The sequence below is a fragment of the Dermacentor variabilis genome, chromosome 8 (assembly GCF_050947875.1).
Source record: "Dermacentor variabilis isolate Ectoservices chromosome 8, ASM5094787v1, whole genome shotgun sequence".
Taxonomy (NCBI): domain Eukaryota; kingdom Metazoa; phylum Arthropoda; class Arachnida; order Ixodida; family Ixodidae; genus Dermacentor; species Dermacentor variabilis.
Window position 1 is genome coordinate 5,179,217 of NC_134575.1, and position 20,159 is coordinate 5,199,375.

General features: G+C 45.6%; 1 protein-coding gene across 1 annotated transcript in view; it reads right to left on the minus strand.

The window, feature by feature from the left end:
• Nucleotides 1-20,159, minus strand: part of LOC142590860 (uncharacterized) — a 40,929-nt gene that overhangs the window by 14,892 nt on the left and 5,878 nt on the right. Inside the window, exons 2-6 of the mRNA XM_075703258.1 lie at nucleotides 19,607-19,747; nucleotides 17,733-17,789; nucleotides 15,992-16,015; nucleotides 2,660-2,695; nucleotides 1,845-1,883 (exon numbers count right to left, since the gene is read on the minus strand). Coding sequence (XP_075559373.1) covers nucleotides 1,845-1,883; nucleotides 2,660-2,695; nucleotides 15,992-16,015; nucleotides 17,733-17,789; nucleotides 19,607-19,724 — 274 coding nt within the window. The 5' untranslated portion in view covers nucleotides 19,725-19,747. The remainder of the gene's footprint in view (nucleotides 1-1,844; nucleotides 1,884-2,659; nucleotides 2,696-15,991; nucleotides 16,016-17,732; nucleotides 17,790-19,606; nucleotides 19,748-20,159) is intronic.

A 20,159-nucleotide genomic window follows, 5' to 3' on the forward strand; every position in this document is an offset into this window, starting at 1 on the left:
ATTAAAGCCCGTCAAGGCAGGCCATGCTATTCGCTTTGAAAGCAAACAGAAGCGACCACCTATAAAGGAGGAGAGTGTTTCATTGGTGAGAGAGATAAAAGTGGAGGAAAGACAGGGAGGTTAACCAGTGCAACTACCGCTGGCTGCCCTGTGCTAGGGAAAGGGGTAAGCGGAATAAAAGGTGAAAGAAAGAAAAAAATGAGAAAAATTTACACAATAACGCGATGCTACGGGCTACAACGTTCAAAGACGGTCGCACAATTCACAAGACCTTAAGAACTTGAACAGAGTCCTTAAGGCCTTGAGTGCCGAAATCCGTCTGGATCAGTGTACTAGAACTTTTTCCTCTGTGAAGGGGCGATTGTCCAGTTCTGCAAGGGCAGTCGCGAGCACTTTTCTTGACACATTGTAATGGGGATAGTCACAGAGGAAGTGCTTGATCCTTTCTTGGCAGCCGAACGTTGCCAAATCAATAAAGCGTCTAAGGCCACGAAAAAAAAAAGACGAAAGCGCATTTTGATTCAGCTTGAAAGAAGGAAAGGGCGAAGCGCGTGGCGACGATGGAAGACGATGACGGCTGCTACAATTTTGCCTTTGTACACAAATTACCTTGTAGTAGTTTTCGAACTGAACGATGATGCTACAACTTTAAACCTTAGGGCTCGAACAGCAGCGGATAAATCACACGGGGGCAAAACTAACTAATGGTAAAAAAAAACTTTGGCTACATTTAAGGAAGATTACGCATGTCTTCTTCAGACGAAGACTCTTTTCGCACTGGCCCCGTCTGCTCTCCTTCTCCCACTTGCTGTCTACCAGGCATTCTACCACCGTGACCGGCGTATCAGTCCCCGAGATAGTGTGCCCGCAGGCTTTTCCATTTTACCGAATCTAGATCATACCTTATGTACCTCGTTTGAGCCAATCCCAGCTAACTGCAATATATCCAGTGCTCTACAGACGTCCGTATCCCTGCGTGTTCTCCACAGCAACGCTATTTGGCTGTGACGAACATTGAGCAGCAGATATGGCTTACTCCAATGCAGAAAGAGCAGATATAGTTTTTGCTCTAGGGGGGGGGGGGGGGGGGGAGTCAAGTGGACATAGAAGGCGCGCAGTTGAGCTATTTCAACGCTGGAATCGAGGTACGCGTCCGAACTCAATGACGATTGTGCGTGCATATATGAAACTCTGAGACAAACTGGGACTTCTAAGAAACGACATAAATCTTCAATCCGGGGCGAAGCCGTGGAGACAGATATTCTGTCAAAGTTTTTTTTAGACCCAAATGCAAGTGTTCTTAGTGTGGGGGCTGAAGCTGGCGTGTCAAAGTCTTCAGTGTGGAGAGCACTTAAGAGGAGGCAACTTCTTCCGTACCACGTGCAGGTGCACCAGAGGTTGGATCCCCGCGATTTCCAAAATCGAAAGGACTTTGAAAACTGGATTATAATCAAGACGGAAGAGGACCCAGGCTTTTTCAACCACATACTGTGGACCGATGAAGCTACCTTCTCACGTAATGCCCAAGTGAACATCCACAACGTTCACTATTGGAGCGACGAAAACCCTCACTGGGTTTTGGAAGTCTTTTAATGCCATTGGAAGTCTGCGTTTGTCCTATTGTAAGCTACCCTTCTTTGTCCAGTTCTTTTTCCTTTCCTTCTTCCTTTTTTTTTTTTTTGCGCGCTGCCGTTCCTATATTTGATTAGGGAAATCGGAGTGAATTTAGATCTTAATTCTTGTCTTGTCGTAAGGTCAACGCTCTTAGCTCAAAAACTTGGTGTGCCGGAGGTGCGAAAGTGCGATGAAGCCATTAGGCACCGAAAAAAAGTTCTTTTACTTACTATATCCGGGCATTGCACCATAGCCTTGGGCGGCGTAACCTAAAGGCAGAGGAAGAAAAGCAACATTACACAAACAAGCGATAGAAACGGGCGGGTAAGCAGCATCTGCCGTTAACGGTGATATCGATGTTCAATTTAAGGGGTCATTCATAACTTTTTTCGGCAGTACCTTTAAGCGCCTCGGTCCCACCGCAAACGCTTGCGTACGCGAATTGTTCCTGCTAGTTTTGCCCAGTGGTTATGAGGAGGATACGACGGGTGAATTGAACCACCTACACTACACCTTACACAGTCCCCCCTCCCCTTCAGTATTCAGTATGAACGCAGTTGGAATTCATTTGATACAGTGCGCCAAGTATTGATGCCCCGTTTGACCGGACGTCAGCAAGGAAGAAAGCCTTTCTCATAACGCTTGCAGCCAATGACCAGCCTTTTGGTGTGCGTTGAGCTGGTGATATCACGTAAACAGTAAGAGGTTTATCGACAGGGGCAAATCTGTCCTGCGGAAGCCCGCAAGGAGGATGAACGATCATGACAGAAAAAGACTGCCATCCACCTGACATGAAGCTAATAGGAAACGGGTTTCTCAGCAGGCTTCGCAGTTGCAGCAGAACACGTTTCGGAAAGGGGACGAATTTTCCTTCAGCTGCGAAGCTCTCGTTCTGAAAAAGCGATATTTTATCAAATCTACAACTTGACATATTTTCAGTCTGTCGAAGTTAGTTTCTGAAGGAGTTGAACAGTGCGTGCGTGCGTCTGCTGCGCATAAACAGTCGGCTCAAAAGTGCGAGTCGCGGTTACGGCGCATTGCTCACCTTGCGGCGAAAACTGGTCCGTGGTGTAAGGTATGCCTGAAAGGAGAGCCGATCCGCTTGAGAAGCCATCGTCGTCATCGTAATTTTTTGTACAATACCGCGGACAACAGTCCAAACAGGAGCAGGTGAAAACAAAAAGAAGGAAATTTACATATCAACAAATCACAAAATATTACGTAGCAAGCGTGAAGTTTATGGTAATGAATTCCACTCTGGTAACTGCACGCTGGAAGAATGAACATTTACGCAAGTTAGTTCTTGCGAATACAGACTTAATGAGTTGACTTTGTGACGTGAGGCTCGACCAGCGTGTTTGTCCAAGTAGTCGTAATGTGTTATTGCCAGTTTACCACAATAAAGATAAGCTAAGAAATTCAAGCGTGCTGTTTTCCTTTTTCGAGCAAGTGGTTCAAGTTCGGCCGGTTGCGGCATCGCCGAAGCTGAGTCAAGACGCTTGAAACATTTGTAAACGTAGTGGATGGCTAATCTTTGAACCTTTTCAAGCCTTCCTGCGTTCGCCCGAGTAAAGGGGACCCAAACAGCACTGCCGTATTCTAAAGAGGGTCTGATAAAAGTTTTGTATGTCATCAATCTTAGGGAGGGGGAAGATTCGCCCAACATATGTTTCAAAAGGCCGCACTTTTTCGGGCACTAGAGAATATGTTATTTATATGGGTCGACCAGTTAAAACTGTAAGTTAATGTCAGTACTAAATATTTGCATTCCTGAACCTCTTCAAGGGGGTTGTTTTTTAATGGTAAGCAAAGGGAAGTTTATTGCGTTTATTAGTGATGCACATGTGCATAGTTTTCTGAAGGTTAATTACCATTTCCCATTTAGCACACCATTCTGCCAATTTATTTGAAGTGTTATTCAGGGTGATTTGGTCAGAGACGGAATTTACAGGAGTAAATATGACACAGTCATCTGCAAATAACATTAAATACACAGACGGGTTCGCCACGTCCACAACGTCAGTATTATAAAAATTAAACACGAGTGGTCCCAAACCACACACCTGCGGAACGCCTGAGCATACGTCTAAACCGCGAACAGTATCCGTCAACGCTAACGTACTGATTATGGTTGGACAGGTGTGCTTTAACCCAGTTAATAATATGCGAGAACAAACCGATTTCTTTCATTTTTATATTAAATTTGAATGCATAACCAAACCAATTTCTTTCATTTTTATATTAAATTTGAATGCATAACCTTACCAAATGCTTTCGAGAAGTCTAGTAATATGATATCAATCTGGTCGCTTTGGTCAAGAGAACTGTTGTGATTAGTTGAGTTACTGTGAAGTATTCATGCAGGAAAGTGTGTTGTGTATCAGTCATTGTTTTTTTTTTTTTTGCGGTAAAACGTCATTTATGTATTTTACTAGGATATGCTCAAACATTTTACATGAACAAGAAGATATGGGGCGATAATTATCTATCTGTAACGAGGAGCTTTCTTGAAAACAGTGGTAACTCTGGCTATGCGCAAGTCATCAGGACGCATGGCTGTGTCTACAGACTTGTGGAAAATTATTGACGAGCCATTTGTACTGAATATCTTTTGAGGAACGCATTTTGAATGTTGTCCGGTCCTGGCGATTTTTTTAAATGTCGAAGCGCAAGTTAGGCTTAGTAACGCCATCAGTAGATATACTAACACTATTGTTCTCATTATCTTGGCGTACTAGGGCAAATGAATTTGACATCGAAGAACACGGCCTGGAAAAAGCACTTTGAAAGAAAAAACGTGTTGAATGATGGAGCTATTTCTTTTTCAAGGAAAAGCCATCATCATTTATTTAAAAAAAATAACCGTACAAAAGTGTGTGCAAACATGATTGTAGCGCGAAGTGACACATAAAGACCATAGAAGCAGCCAGGATGAGCGCTAACGCTCAACGAAATTTTTATTGAAACCAGCAACATATATATTATAAGTAATTGCAAATACTGCAGCATATGAACATGACAAGGTCTAAAGACATCAGTTAAACATATCAAGAGATAGGGAAGCCAGAAAGCAAACAACAAAAAGACACTACTTGAGATTAGTACACGTGCTGTGAATATACTGAAATTCGCATTCTGAGCGCCTCGCGTCGGGGCTAAACAATCCAAGGGACTGCGCCTCGACATATTTTTTAGTGCTAAGACACATGAGCTTAAAGTTACTTTTCGAGCCATTATTTCTGAAAAAGGAACGTGGCAGTACATTGTCTCAACCGTTTTGCATAATGTGCTATCTTCAGTTCGTCTTGAAGGCCCCTTCCTGGTAAGACATTCAGAAGAAACTGTAGTCTTCCTAACTGAAAATAATCCAGGTAAATGCTCGACGATCAGTGTTGATGTAAAATATCTTTTTTATTCGCTCCCGCAAACGGAACTAATACGTAGTGTTAAGAAGCAGTGACACTTTACAATGATGAGTTCCGGTTTACTCAGGACTGTGGGATGCCTTTGGAATCTTCTTTATAGTTTTTTGTTTTACCTAGAGAATACCTTTGTAAAGTGGTGTAGCACTATTTATGTACAAAAATCGGCAGTTTTCATTGTTTCAAAAGTTGCGCCAGTTTCGAGTGAGATTTATCTAAGTTGCGTCAATAGAGAGCTACAAAACAATCTTAAGGAATTGGCTGTGCATACCTTCCGATACGTAGATGACTATCTAGTGTTTTGTTCATGCGATAACTACACAAAGAAAGCTACGGATATTTTAAAAGTGTTTAGGGTATGTTGTGGGGGTCTTGGTTTCACGCTTGATCTTATCCAGAACAACAAATTAGTTTCTAGATCTGTGCTTAACGTTCCAGGAGGAGCACGACTTTTGGCACTATTCGCTTAGGGCAAAGAAACCACTGCTCGAATTTTCTTCTTGTCATTTCAAACTTATTAAACAGGGGATAGCATACTCAGCTCTTAGGTCTGCCAATGCTAAGTCATCTCCACAGAGTATACAACAAAGCTTTTCACAACAGATAGATAGGCTCAAGGAGGCTGACTATCCTGTGCATTTGTTAATAATAACCTGCGAAAAGCTCTTGAAATGGGTAAAAAGCCCCGCTAAGAAACAAGAAAAACAGAAAAGGGAAAAAAGGTTTGCTGTGCATGCTGCCCTATGTACATAGATGTCCCATGGTTTACGGAACGTTGCGAATAGCTATGACGTCAATACAGTTTTCTCGGCCCCCAACAAATTGTCTATTATGTCATCATCATCATAATCAGCAGCAGCAGCAGCAGCAGCAGCAGCAGCAGCAGCAGCAGCAGCAGCAGCAGCAGCAGCAGCAGCAGCCTGGTTACGCCCACTGTAGGGCAAAGGCCTCTCCTATACTTCTCCAACTACCCTGGTCAACTACTAATTATGGCCATGTTGTGCCTGCAGACTTCTTAATCTCATCCGCCCACTAACTTTCTGCCGCCCCCTGCTACGCTTCCCTTCCCTTGGAATCCAGTCCGTAGCCCTTAATGACCATCGGTTATCTTCCCTCCGCATTACATGTCCGGCCCATGCCCCCCCCCCTTTCCTTTTCTTGATTTCAAATAAGATGTCATTTACCCGCGTTTGTTCCCTCACCCAATCTGCTCTTTTCTTATCCCTTAACGTTACACCCATCCTTCTTTCCATAGCTCGTTGCGTCTTCCTCAATTTCAGCAGAACCCTTTTCATAAGCCTCCAGGTTTCTGCCCCATATGTCAGTACTGGTAACACACAGCTGTTATACACTTTCCTCTTGGGGGATAGTGGCAACCTGCTGTTCATGATTTGACAATGCCTGCCAAACCCACCCCAGCCCATTCTTATTCTTCTGGTTATTTCAATCTCATGATCCGGATCCGTGGTCACTACCTGCCCTAAGTAGATGTATTCCCTTACCACTTCCAGTGCTTCGTTACCTATCGTAAACTGCTGTTCTCTTCCGAGACTGTTAAATATTACTTTAGTTTTCTGCCGATTAATTTTAGACCCACCCTCCTGCTTTGCATCTCTAGGTCAGTGAGCATGCATTGCAATTGGTCCCCTGAGTTACTAAGCAAGGCAATATCATCAGCGAATTTCAAGTTACTGAGGTATTCTCCATTAACTCTTATCCCCAATTCTTCCCATTCCAGGTCTCTGAATACCTCCTGTAAACATGCTGTGAATAGCATTGGAGATATCGTATGTCCGTGCTTGACGCCTTTCTTTATTGGGATTTTGTTGCTTTCCTTATGGAAGACTAAGTGGCTGTGGAGCCGCTATAGATATCTTTCAGTATTTTTACATGTGGCTCATCTACACCCTGATTCCTTAATGCCTCCATGATTGCTGAGGTTTCGACTGAATCAAACGCTTTTTCGTAATCAATGAAAGCTATATATAAGAGTTGGTTATATTCCGCACATTTCTCTATCACCTGATTGATAGTGTGAATATGGTCTACTGTTGAGTAGCCTTTACGGAATCCTGCCTGGTCCTTTGGTTGACAGAAGTCTAAGGTGTTCCTGATTTTATTTGCGATTACCTTAGTAAACACTTTGTAGGCAACGGACAGTAAGCTGATCGGTCTATAATTTTTCAAGTCTTTGGCGTCTCCTTTCTTATGGATTAGGATTATGTTAGCGTTAATGCCGAATACCTGTTCTGTAGCTTGATCCGGAATTCCTCTATTTTCCCTCTTACCGCTAACTCATTTATTGGCTTCATATGTATCAGTTTCTTCCGTTCGCTCCTCAAGTCTAGGCTAATTCGAGTTCTTACAATCCTATGGTCACTGCAGCGCACATTACCGAGCACATCCACATCTTGTATGATGCCAGGGTTAGCGCAGAGTATGAGGTCTATTTCATTTCTAGTCTCGCCATTCGGGCTCCTCTACGTCCACTTTCGGCTATCCCGCTTGCGGAAGAAGGTATTCATTATCCGCATATGATTCTGTTCTGCAAACTCTACTAATGCTATTCCTAGAGCCTCTGACATATTTCCCCACTGACTTGTCTCCAGCCTGCTTCTTGCCTACCCTGGCATTGAAGTCGCCCATCAGTATAGTGTATTTTGTTTTGACTTTACCCATCGCCGATTCCACGTCTTCATAGAAGCTTTCGACTTCCTGGTCATCATGAGTGGATGTAGGGGCGTAGACCTGTACGACCTTCAATTTGTACCGCTTATTAATTTTCACAACAAGACCTGCCACCCTCTCGTTAATGCTATAGAATTCCTGTATATTACCAGCTATATCCTTATTAATCAGGAATCCGACTCCTAGTTCTCGTCTCTCGGCTAAGCCCCGGTAGCACAGGACGTGCCCACTTTTTAGCACTGTATATGCTTCTTTTGTCCTCCTAACCACACTAAGCCCTATTATATCCCATTTACTGCCCTCTAATGCCTCCAATAATACTGCTAGACTCGCCTCACTAGATAACGTTCTAACGTTAAACGTTGCCAGGTTCAGACTCCAATGGCGGCCTGTCCGGAAAGCAGGGATTCTTATCAACCTCTGCTGCGTCACAGGTCTGACCGCCGCCGCGGTGAATTGCTTCGCGGCTGCTGGGGACTGAGGGCCGGGGTTTGACTGTTGTATTCATATAGGAGGTTGTGGCCAAGTACTGCACCACGGTGGCCAATCCTGCTCTGGTGAGAGAGTGTGTTACCGGTTCTGGTCACCGGGATCAGGCCGCACTCCTGACCTGTTTATGCAATTTTATCCACACGCGTATTTTTTTATCCGGTGGAAATTTGCGCGGCACCGGCATTCGAACCACGGTCCTCTTGCACGCGAGGCGGATGCTCTACCTCTTCGCCACCGCAGGAGTTCGACGTCTAAGTGGTGCCTTCTTCGATCAGTCAAGATCGACCAATCTGATCTCTGTCTATTATGTGCCCTATAATAAATAGGCAACTTGAACAGGGTGGCAAAAAAAGAAAAAATGATTACGGCATTAGACATGTGCACCCCTTGTGCCTTCTATCACCGGTATAGTTTATCAGATTCCACTTAAGCGCGGGAAAACTTACATTGGACAGAGCGGTAGGTGTAATAATATGAGACTTGAAGAACACAAACAATCACTTAACCCTAATGCATCGCATCTAGCGTTGCATTGTTCCAATTGCGGTTGTAAACCTTTGTTTGAAGAAAAAATTCTTTCAAGATACAAATGCCGAACTACACGGGAAATAATCGAGGTATTTCACATCAAAAGATTAGGAAATACTTGCGTTAGCCACACATCATTGTGTCTGTTAGAATGCGAATTTCAATATCTTAAGAGCACGTGTCTTAATCTCAAGTAGTGTCGTTTGCTTTCTGGCTTCCCTACCACTTGATATGTTTAACTGATATCTTTAGACCTTGCCATGTTCATATGCTGCGGTATTTGCAATCACCTATATATATGTTCATAGTTTGAATAAAAATTTAGTTGAGAGTTAGCGCTCGTCCTGTCTGCTTCTAGTCTCTGACTATGTCACTCAATTCAAGATCACGTTACTGTACCAACTCGCCCAACTTTCTATCCTTTTGTGTGCCAGACATCTGGGTCCCTAACAAACTGCTACTTCGGATCCACTCAGCACATGCTGTACGTCTTGCAGGCGAGCGCATGAGTCATGCATCTAATCGTCACTCTCGGGATGCTTTAAGACAATCCGAGCGAACAGCAAGGCCATTGAAATGTCAGTCATCATTGGCGAATGTTGCATTCAGTTCGTGCCGAACCTTCTGCTGACGAAGAAGCGGAACGCTTCTTCGTCAAGTGAAGAATTCAGCCATACAGGAACTTCGATCAGGTCAGTAGATACATTTTACTGATTGATTGATTGATTGATTGATTGATTGATTGATTGATTGATTGATTGATTGATTGATTGATTGATTGATTGATTGATTGATTGATTGATTGATTGATTGATTGATTGCAGTTTGTTCTTCGCAATCTCTACGCTCTGCTCATTTAGGAAAGCATTTAATACGTGCTAATGTAACCTAACTTTAATGATAATTTCACAGAAGTTCCCCATTCGTATTCCCATCGCCCGCAATGCACTCCAAATAGGGGGTCACAGCGAACCGTGAGCAATATATACTATTTATTTCCCTGCGCTTTTTCATTTACATTTCAGACCATCATTAGACATCAGGAAGGGTATCCATTTCATCATAACGGACGTATACCCGGGTATGTGTGCGCAAAGCTACCGCTTAGCCCAACCTTGGTATTTGCTCCTTGCGCGACCTCACAGGGCACGCTCCTTCGCCCGTTTGCTACCGAAGGTCAAAGGCGGTTCGCACCGCTATTCCCCCACAACTGTGCCGAGACTCCTAAACGCGCGTTATCCGTGCCCAGGAGCATCGCCCTCGTCCGCCGGCTATCTGTTGAATTTCACCGCAATGCACCAGCGTAAACCAAACGGCAGCATTTAACAAAAATTACATCTCAAAAGATCGGTCGCGTTTCAACAAACTTCGGCTCGCAAAGTCGACCGGTTGCTTCCTTCTCGTACCACACGCATTCACGTCGACGCGTGGGGTAGCAGCGTTTTGGTCTCGGTGCTGGATCATCGGAAGGAAGCACGCGGTCGACGTTGTTAGCCGAAGCTTGTTGAAACTAGGATAATCTTTTGAAATATGCTTTATTCAAAGATACTTGCCATTGAGTTACGCGGGTGTATTGCGCCGAAGTACAGAGGACGTATTCTGGGACCATCACTTTCGGCGGTGCTATCGCCTCGGCCATGAGGCGCGCACTGATTGGCTGATTGAGCACTACGTCACGCGAACGCGATAGTATTGCCGAGAGTGATAGTTCGAGAATACGTCCCCCCTCCCTGGCCCTTTCACGTGGTGACGCAAGCAGTGACGCATATCGCTCCGTTCAACCAACCAGTCCAATCTATCAGTGGTGGGACGGAAAACGTAACAGACCTGCGCCGAATTCAAACTCGGCGAGACTGAATTCTCCTCACTGCACAAAAGTCTGCCTACGCGGAGCCCGTCATGAATGCGACGTGCTTTAGCGCTCGGCGACCACGCGAGAAACGTTTCATGGCGGGGGCAGTTTTGTAGCTACAGTACCGCTTAATTTTGCAACTATAGGGACTGCAGAATGCGACTGTGAGAAAAAAAATCTAGTTGCGCACTATGCGCCGTGTGAAGGAAATGAAATCAGTCCTTGACCTCGCTATCACCGCTTCCACATTCTAATTCATTCAGCACTTTCGCTGTGAGTGGTCCTTTCGCGCTCAATATTCGAAGGTTATTTCCACAAGCTCCCGTGCATACAGTTAGGCATCTGCATGCGTCTGTCCCAAAAAATTCGACTGCATCACATTACAGTGCAGCAGCTGCACGCGTGATGTGCACGGGGACAGACTCGTAAAATCTATTTACTTCGGTAACATTCTTACACCTGGCTTGTCTAGTTGGTGCATCTCCTACGCGAGTTCGAGAAGCCGACTGTCGGAACACCGATACACTGGCCCATGTGAAATAATTCGACTGTGTCGATGCACTACAGAAGGTCGTGCGCCTATATCAAAATATTTAATATTTCAATCACGCAAGCAAATCACGACATCGCTGCCGACCGCATTGTCACCCAGTTGCGCTCCCCAAAAGAATCATCCACGTCCCCACTCGTCCCACCGTGACTGGTAAAAACAACCATCGGTAAAAAAAAGAAAAAAAAATGGGCAGAGAGACTTACGACTGCATACGGGTGGGAATGCGAAAGCACTATATGGTCGCTTTGAAGATTTCTTTCTGCGCGCTCCTTGCCAGCGCGAGCTCTCGCCCTGCGTTCCAGCTGCGGCTCGGCACACGGCCAAATGAAAACGCGCTCGCTTGCCCGCGAGGAGTGCGTAACCCGAAGGACCGCTCGGCGGCATTTAATGGGGCGTTAATGCCTTTATATATATATATATATATATATATATATACGCTCGTGACGTGGCGCCACTTCCTGTACCCGCTGGCTGCTGCGTCGCTTGCCCAACGACGCGCGCACTGGGCCACACGTTTGGTCATCCAGATGGCTGCGACGTGACGTGAGCAATGACGCAAGCACTGGGCACACATTTGGTCAACCGGAACCGTAGAGCCACCGTGGCGTCGGGGAAGGCGTACTCGTCTCGCACCCCGGAGGCCAGGGTTCGAATCCCACCGAGAATCTAATTTACGTGATGTTATTTTCGAAGGCATTAATTTATTTTGTTTACAGGAACATGCCCGAGAAACTTGACGTCAGTTCGAGTATTTCTTGATGTGCTTCGCCGTCGGCCATTTCTGCTACCATCGTTCGGTGACGCCACCGACCACAACGCCGGATTTTCGCGTAGTAGGGCATACAATGCTTTCGCATTAAAAGAGGCGCTCAAATTCGTATCAACCAGCTCGCATTCACAACATTTTAAGTTAAAAACAAAGTTGCACGTAGCCATTGCACGGCATCGAAAACGCGATAAATCGAGATTTTCTTTGGTCTACTTTTGATATTAACGCGAACAGCCATAAAAAAAGAAAGATGTCGCAACACACGCTAAGGGCCGTTCTCTCCCCTCTGCAGCAAAGACCTGCCCTCTCGCCGAACGTGAGCAGCCAGCTCGTTCTGCGCGCGCGTGTTCGCGTGGTGCACGCTCCTCCCCTCGGCGCACGCCTTCTGTCGCTCGTGGTTCTACGCTGAACGGAACCAGCTGAACTGAGGAAAAGAGACGTTGCGCAGTCCCAAGTTGCTCGACCAGTAGTGCGAAACACGAAATGTGCTAGAATGCGCAAAGCTATCTTTCACCGCGGTAACTGCGCCATCAGGGGCCGAATCTTATAACGGTTCGGTTGGGGAACCGTTCGTTTGGCCTCACCTGATTGACCAAAATTTTGGTTACGTCACAGGTCGTCAGAGGCAGCGGGGCGGTATCGCAATTTATGACTACGTCATGTATCTGTCCATCATCTTCAAAGCGAACCGGTCGTAGGAACCGGCGAAGGGGTAGTCCGCTTTGGGTTCCGTTACTGTGCCTTGGCTGTTGGCTTGCGACCCTGGCCGCACGCGCCGGTCGTGCGACCCCGGAGACACGCGGGCGTCGCGCGCGCGTGCTTCGGAGGTTATTACTTCGTCGTCTGCTTGGCGTTGCTCTTTCGGTGTCGACCACGGCTGGAAGTGCGATACACGTTCGAAGAAGTGAGGGATAATGAGTTGCACTGCCCTTGACAGCTTTCTAAGTTGACCTTTTGCAGGCTACGCTATCAAATGGAGGAGACTCGGGTGCAAGCGTACCAGTGGTCATTCCACGCATAGGAAGGGATATTGCGCGCTGCGGTTCATCGCCACTGGTCTGCGGCTCCCAAAGGTCGGTCGGAAGCGAATTCATCGGAATGGCCTAGATCTCTGCTGCGGACGCTGTCCACAAAGTTGCTCTCGCAATTACTCTGTTGGCCGGTAGAAGGGCTGGGTCAGCTTTCCCGTGACCTACGGTTCAAAGCCAATGCCAAGGAGATATTTGCATTGTGAGATCGAATTTTCATTGTTATCGCCAGCGTGAATAGCTCGCAGATCGCCGTTCAGCAATCAGAAGGGTTCAACCTACGCTGGTTCAGCGCTTCCTTCGTTCGGCTGATAAAACTATACAGTCAGGATGGGAAGATATTGTGGAGATCTCTTATTTGGCTGCCCTTTCTTCTTTAGTTCGGGGGTGCCACACTTTGTTCCTCAATTTCACGGCACAGCGCGCACCTTCAGCACCACGCTCTTCGATTTTACTTCTCGCAGGCAATGCAGGGCCCGTATATCGTAATGCTTGATTTCAGGTTCCATTGCTTCTATCACGTGACGCGCCGTGGGGCAGATAGCAGGGATAGCGGCGGCGAGCGAGTCATGTCCGAGCCGATGACGAAGGGCGAAAAAACAGGGAAAATTGATATAGTCGGCTAGTAAAGGTGTCCCTAAGAACCAGGGGCCTTATAACGTAAAACTATCCCAATATGTTTCTATTCCAATTTCCTGACGTCAAATTTGCGTAACCACCGACGCAAGCACCGGGCGGTCACCCGCAAGGTTGTCTGAACAGACCAATCAAACGTGCTCCTCGTTCATAGGAGGTCACTTTTGTTTGCTTGAAAAACGAATAACATTGCCTACACTGAGCGGCTTGTCGTATCTAATTGGCTGACAAGATGCGAGGAGAACGCTCAAGTGGAGAAGGACTCACTGGGGCAGAGCCCGTGCACTGAAAATCGATAACCGGATGAAGAGGGTGGTGCCGGCGCCTGCGATTGGTCGGCTTTCCCTTACTTAGCTTGCGGTGGCTGGTCGAAAATCGCGGCGGCATGCAACGGAAGCTTAAGAATGACGCCAAAACTGACCCCCAGCAAAGAAGAGTTGGCAGATTGAGGTAGTAAACTTGCCGAAAGTGCTTGAAAACTTTACACGGTCACGCAAGAAGTTTTATTATATGCAAATACACCCATGCTCTCCGGCAAGTGCGAGTAGCCAGCGTCTCAGCGATCGGCGGCAGCTATCTTTTATTCCTTTCGGAACGGTGCAGCCTGTGGCTATTCCTAAAAAAATTCAGTTTTGTTCGGCATATTAATGCGTCTTTATCGCGTACACGTCACTTTGACGCGGTGAGTTTGTGCGGTTTGGTGACGTCGCGTGACAGGCAGATGAAGTGGGTGCAGCCCGAAAACTTTTTACCAATAGCCGAGGGCTAATAGCGAAAAGGGGTCGAATCAGAAATAACTGTTTTTCTTTTTTCTGTCAAATCATGCATAATCAGTGTGTACACATCATATCAGATGGGGAGGTATTGCGGTTTTCGTGACGTCGCGTGACAGACAGGTGAAGTGGGGGTGGTCGAAAAAAGTTTTCGACCAATCGCGGAGGACTGATAGCAGAATCGGAATAGAAAAGTCTTGAATAGTTTTACGTTATAGAGCCCCAGTTCACGGTTTTGTCGCGGTTTTGTTCACGGTTCTGGCAGTGCGTTCCTGTTGCGTGCATCGTGCGAGCTCCTGCAGATGGTAGCAGAAGACATGCTGCGCTCTGTCAACTCATTTACGCTTGTGATACCGCCTGTCGGCTGAGAATGAAAAATAATGACAGTAATAAATTACTTCTGCATTGCGTAAACGCCTGGTACCACACGTTTATACTTCAGAACTTGGCGTATAATATTTAATTTATGTTTTACATTTATTTAGCAAGCTGAAACATTCTGCAATCCCTCGATTAGCTCGTCATATAATGATGTACACTTCAGAGGTGGCACCCTCTCATCTATTGGTCGCGTCCTCCCCTTCTTCCACCACCGGCTTGGGAGTGGCACATCAAGTGATGTAAGCGGCGAAGCGAACGGTTCGTATTCCGAACCGTTATAAGATTCGGACCCAGAACATCGGAGTAACCGAGTCCGTGAACGTCGAATATGTAGGCAACCACTGCGTGCCGACTTCCGCCACGTGGGTGCGTCGAGCTCTTACCAGTGGCAACGATGAGTTACGTCAGTGCGTGAGAGAAATTGGGACAGAAGGCCGCGCTCTCTGAGTTGAGGGTATGCATTTCTTCTATTTTTAAATTTCTCGGCTCAATAACTTCGGACTGCGCAGGCCTATCACTGCCACTCCTGTTGCATTGATCTCTCCAACCGTCATCTACGATTTAAATGCACCAGTCAAATGTGCAATTCGTTGCGGCGCTCGCGCGAGTCCTTCCGGCTCGCTGCCGCTGGCCCGAAGATTCATTTTTACTCATGCATCTCGTGCGCTTTTTTTTTTTTTTTCATAGAGGCCCCGACAGCAATCGGAACATTGCATTTGAGCACAGGTCCACGCACTGCAAAAGGGGGAAACGCAAATGTGAAGAAAACAAATGATCTCATTCCAACTCTAAATGCAGACGTGCGTAGGAAACTGATTCATGAGTAAAGCACTCGCGACACACATTCTTCAAGCGTGCAAAACTTCAATGTAATAGGAAGACTGGTATAAAGAACAAAACGAGCAATGCAAATGCGAAAATTCGCTACACTGTACTATATATCATCCCGTAAATAACAAAATAAATAAATGCAGGAATTCGGAGCAGCTGGAAAAATATAATACGCGACTCCCTACTAAACTGGTTTCAGCCAAGAACTCGCGCATATCGTTTTAACCACCCATAAACAATCAAAGGTTACCTAAATTCAAGACGATAGACAGAGCTGCATAGGCAGCTAAGAAAAATTCGAGGGGAATGCTAAGCAAGCACGTGGCGCCCTCTAACTTGCCGCGGCACAAATGAACGCCTGCGCGTATCACAGTGGAACATGAACTGCATCTGCGCTCGGAGAATGCAGTTGAGTTGCGCTTACCCGAATCGTCGTTGTCAGAGGAAGCTGGAATGAAAGGGACGCCCTCCGGTCATCGACGTGCGACGCGTAACAACCAGGCAGCGAGCGACATAACGACAAAACGATACGGACCACAAATGTCGCCTTTGATCTTGTTGTATGCGATATTTTTTTTTTACGCTGATAACAAACAGGACAACGCACAACAAACCCTCCTTTTAACGAATTCATTGGGATCATAAATGGACCTCGTTATAAGTGGTAGTTCGTTAAAAAGAAGAGGCTCGGGAAATGCCGTGGCAAAGCGGGACCCGCGCACCAACATCAAGAAACTCGTAAAAAGTATACGAGACAGCGCCACTCTAAAGAGTTGCGACGCGATGCCAGAATTCTGCTGTCCCCCACGAGCAGCTGTCTCGGCTGTCGGTATGCGTCACGTGACAGAGTTAATTTCCTCACGTGACGGAGTGGCATTCGTAGCGCTATTTAGGATATCACAAAGAAAAGCACACCAAAAAGTCCGACAAAGATTTTCCGCTGCGCGCTTCGTACTACACGAAGTTTGGTATGACCGCGATCAGGAGTACGAAAACTTCGAATAAAGGGATATTTCGAGTAGAGCAACTTTGTTATAACAATGAATAGCTGTACTTAGTCACGCCTATTCATGTGATGACTCATCATTTAAGAAACTAACTCTGACCTAACGCCTACTGTTCGAGTAGACTGCACAAGTACTTCGACTGAGCAAGCCGCTGAATCAACTGCAACAGCATTCGTTTGAATACAGAGAGGAAAACAGTTGCGACGCAACGACTAAGTACAACCAAATTTGTGTTATGTATATCCGATACGCTTAATTTAAATATTAACGGAAATAGGAATTTCTTGGGGCGATTTCTATCACTTCATTTGATAGGCTGCATCTCAATCATTGTAAGTGGAGAAATCCGATGTAATAATTTACAATTTATGCGACATTCTGACTTCGTTTTTACTGACCTTCGTGAAAATCGTGTTGAGAATACAACCGCTATCGTCAAGGGTCGCATAGTTCTTTTCCAGGATCTTGATGACCTTTTTTTTACTGCATTACAAAGCACTAACTTAGGTTTCCTTTTCAAAAAAACGTTGTAATTTTTGTCAGCTCGGCAGAACATTTATAATACGTAAACTCAAATCTGTTTTAAACAATTTGTAATTTTCGTTTATTCTCAATTACGACCAAATATAGACCGGTCTGATCTTCCGCGTGGTGGAAAAAGAAATCGCTTTCGCGATCAACCAGTGCGAGAGGTTCCTTTGAATGCATTGCCGGGGGCGTGCCTGCGATGGCACCTCGTAAGACAGATCCGACTATCCATCTACACGAGCCGTGTTCGACGTTGCATTGATTAGAGATTGAAGACGTACTGATGTCTATGTCTATGGTGTCGGGCCAGGAATTACGAGAGAACGTTAGCAGTAAATTCAGGAATCGTATATGCATTTCCCAGTCGTCGTACCTGATGGTCTTGCTGCGCGCGAGAAACGTAAGCTTTCAACTTGGAAAGTATGTTACAGTACTGCTTTAAGGGAAGTAAACGACGCCTGTGAATGACAGTCCTAGGTGCCTGTCGTCCTGTTACATCGTTTTAAGATTACTTCGAAGTCTAGCTGCAAATCAGAAGATTTCGACTGAGTTACAAAAGCGCCAGACGCATCGTTTCTTCGGGAATATTTTCAAGAACTTCAAAAAAGGAAACAAAGCAGCAACACTTACGCTGTTGATATCCTTGGTATCCTGGGTATCCTGGGTATCCTTGGTATCCGCCGTACTCTGCTAGGGAAAAAAATGAAGGACAAGGTCGATACTATCAGTGTTCTCGTAGGTGCCGACCGCGCCGGGTGGTCGAGCAGCCGGCGACAGTCTCATACATCGGCTTGCCTCTCTCTAAATTTTTTATTCGAAGCAGCAAAATTTTCCTACAACCGCGGCCAAACAAGCAGACAAGTTTGTTAAGCCAAAGCATGCAGCTAAGGGGTATAGCGACAGTGTTATGAATTTAGCAGGACTCGCGTAAAAAAATTTACTAGTTTCACGTAGGATCCAAAGCGTGTAATAATTGCTGTTTTTATGATAACCAACCGATACATGACAAAAAGTTCAAGCGCACAACCAGACGAGGACGGCGAAAGAAGACAGACACACGAGCGCTCGTGGGTCAGTCTTCTTTCGCCGTCCTCGACTTGTCATGTCTCACCGACACGCCCAAAGACCCACGTCATCCAACATATACAGTTCACACAATATTGTGTCTGCTTTTGGTGCATTGTTACGGAATTGTAAATTTCTTGCTGCAATGTTGTTTCTATTTACTAATTCTCGGTACTTTTTGCAAGGAAATTGATTATATATATATATATATATATATATATATTCTGGTTCTAAAAGTTCCCGTAATTGGGCTCTCTAGGTTTGCAAGATATTATCTAAATGCGTGACAACGCAAGAAATCGTTTAGCTCGGGCCCCACTACCTTGAATTTGATTATGCTTCTTGCGCATAAAAGAAAGCTAAAGTCTACCGACTTTAGCAACTATATTTGTATATTTTTTCTTATTTCAGTCACCGCTCTTTTAACAATGTTGGAAATCTCAAAATTTGTAAGATAAGCATCAAGTTTACAACCCGAATTATGAATACAAAACGATATCAGAATTCTGTGAATTGCATCTATTGTGACATCTAAAGTGGATAAAATTTATGCAAATTGTACGCCTCATCGAAATGTGCCGCTGATTTGTGAGTGGGACTTTTGTAAGCTCCTCGAAAAACATGGCGACAATTTCACGTAGGCTATAAAGTTAAATCAAACTTGCCAGCTCTACATGCTGTCTTTCTGGCTAAGTTGTAAACTTTGTGCTTTAGTTATGTTATACTTTGATTTACAGAATTCGAGCAATTTTTTAAAAACGTTCCCTCCAGCGTCGAGAGAATTCAGCTTCTTCTACTAATTGCAACAAAATCTCATTTCAATCAGTTCAATGATTGTCGAGGGACAGAATTCCTCCCTTTCACGGGGGAAATCGAAGTTGACCTCCTCCTAAATGCCAGAATTTCAGATATCGTAAGCGGTTCCTTAATTATTGCATTTATGTGTTTCACGTGTATTTGAATAGGAATCTAGAAGTTGGTGCTAAGCGGAAGCTTCCTGCAAGGTAGTGGACACTCCTTGTACAAGACAGTAAAAAAAGGTGTTTCACGTGTATTTGAATAGGAATCTAGAAGTTGGTGCTAAGCGGAAGCTTCCTGCAAGGTAGTGGACACTCCTTGTACAAGACAGTAAAAAAAGGTGTCTACAACACAACGCTAGAGTTCGTAGCAGCACACATATAACGTGAATTTGGGGTAACAAAGTAAAGTAATAAACTAAAACCTATTATCGTTTCAAATTATTTGTGTTAGAGGAACGATTTACATTCGGTTTATTACAATTTCATACATGCCAGTGTGGCAAACATACTGTGTCACTATATAGGAGGGTGAGTTTGGTCAAGCAGTGAGCCATCAGGTTCAGTTAGTTTTGGTTGGGCTAAATAGAGTGGCGATGTTTGCCGAACGGTGTGTAAAGTTGAAACGCAATAGCCACTTACGAGCCTGCTGCTGCCCACCGTAGGCTCCCGGATGCTGAGGCACGCCGTAAGCGTCATGTGGGCTGAAGGCTACCGGCGGTGAAGCTGCACCGTAACCTCCTAGATGTTGAGGTGGCATGGCGCCGTAACCACCACCGTAGCCTGAATGAGAGAAAAAAAAAAGCCCCTTGAGTAGCTATCGCACGAGGACCCATCCCGTTCGTGTGCCAGTATGACTCTGCTGGCCCTGCTGGCACGAGCACTGTGCGCAAATTGTGTGCCCGGCACCCCCTTTCTTTGCAGACGTCTTCTAGCACAAATACCATTTTCGCAATGCGCACGCACGTCATAACACGCTGGCATCAATTCTGAGCCGCTGTGTGTGTACAGTGGCGGAACGCACAATAAACGTCAAGCAAACGTTACCCGATTTATTCCTGAGCGCTGACTACGCCGACGGTTTCCCGTCTCGTGCAGCTTCATCGCCTGCTACGACACACTCCTCGCCTGCCTCACACACGCCAGCGTTGTTGTGAGACACCCCGTCGAACGACGGTTCCTGGTGCCCGGCAGC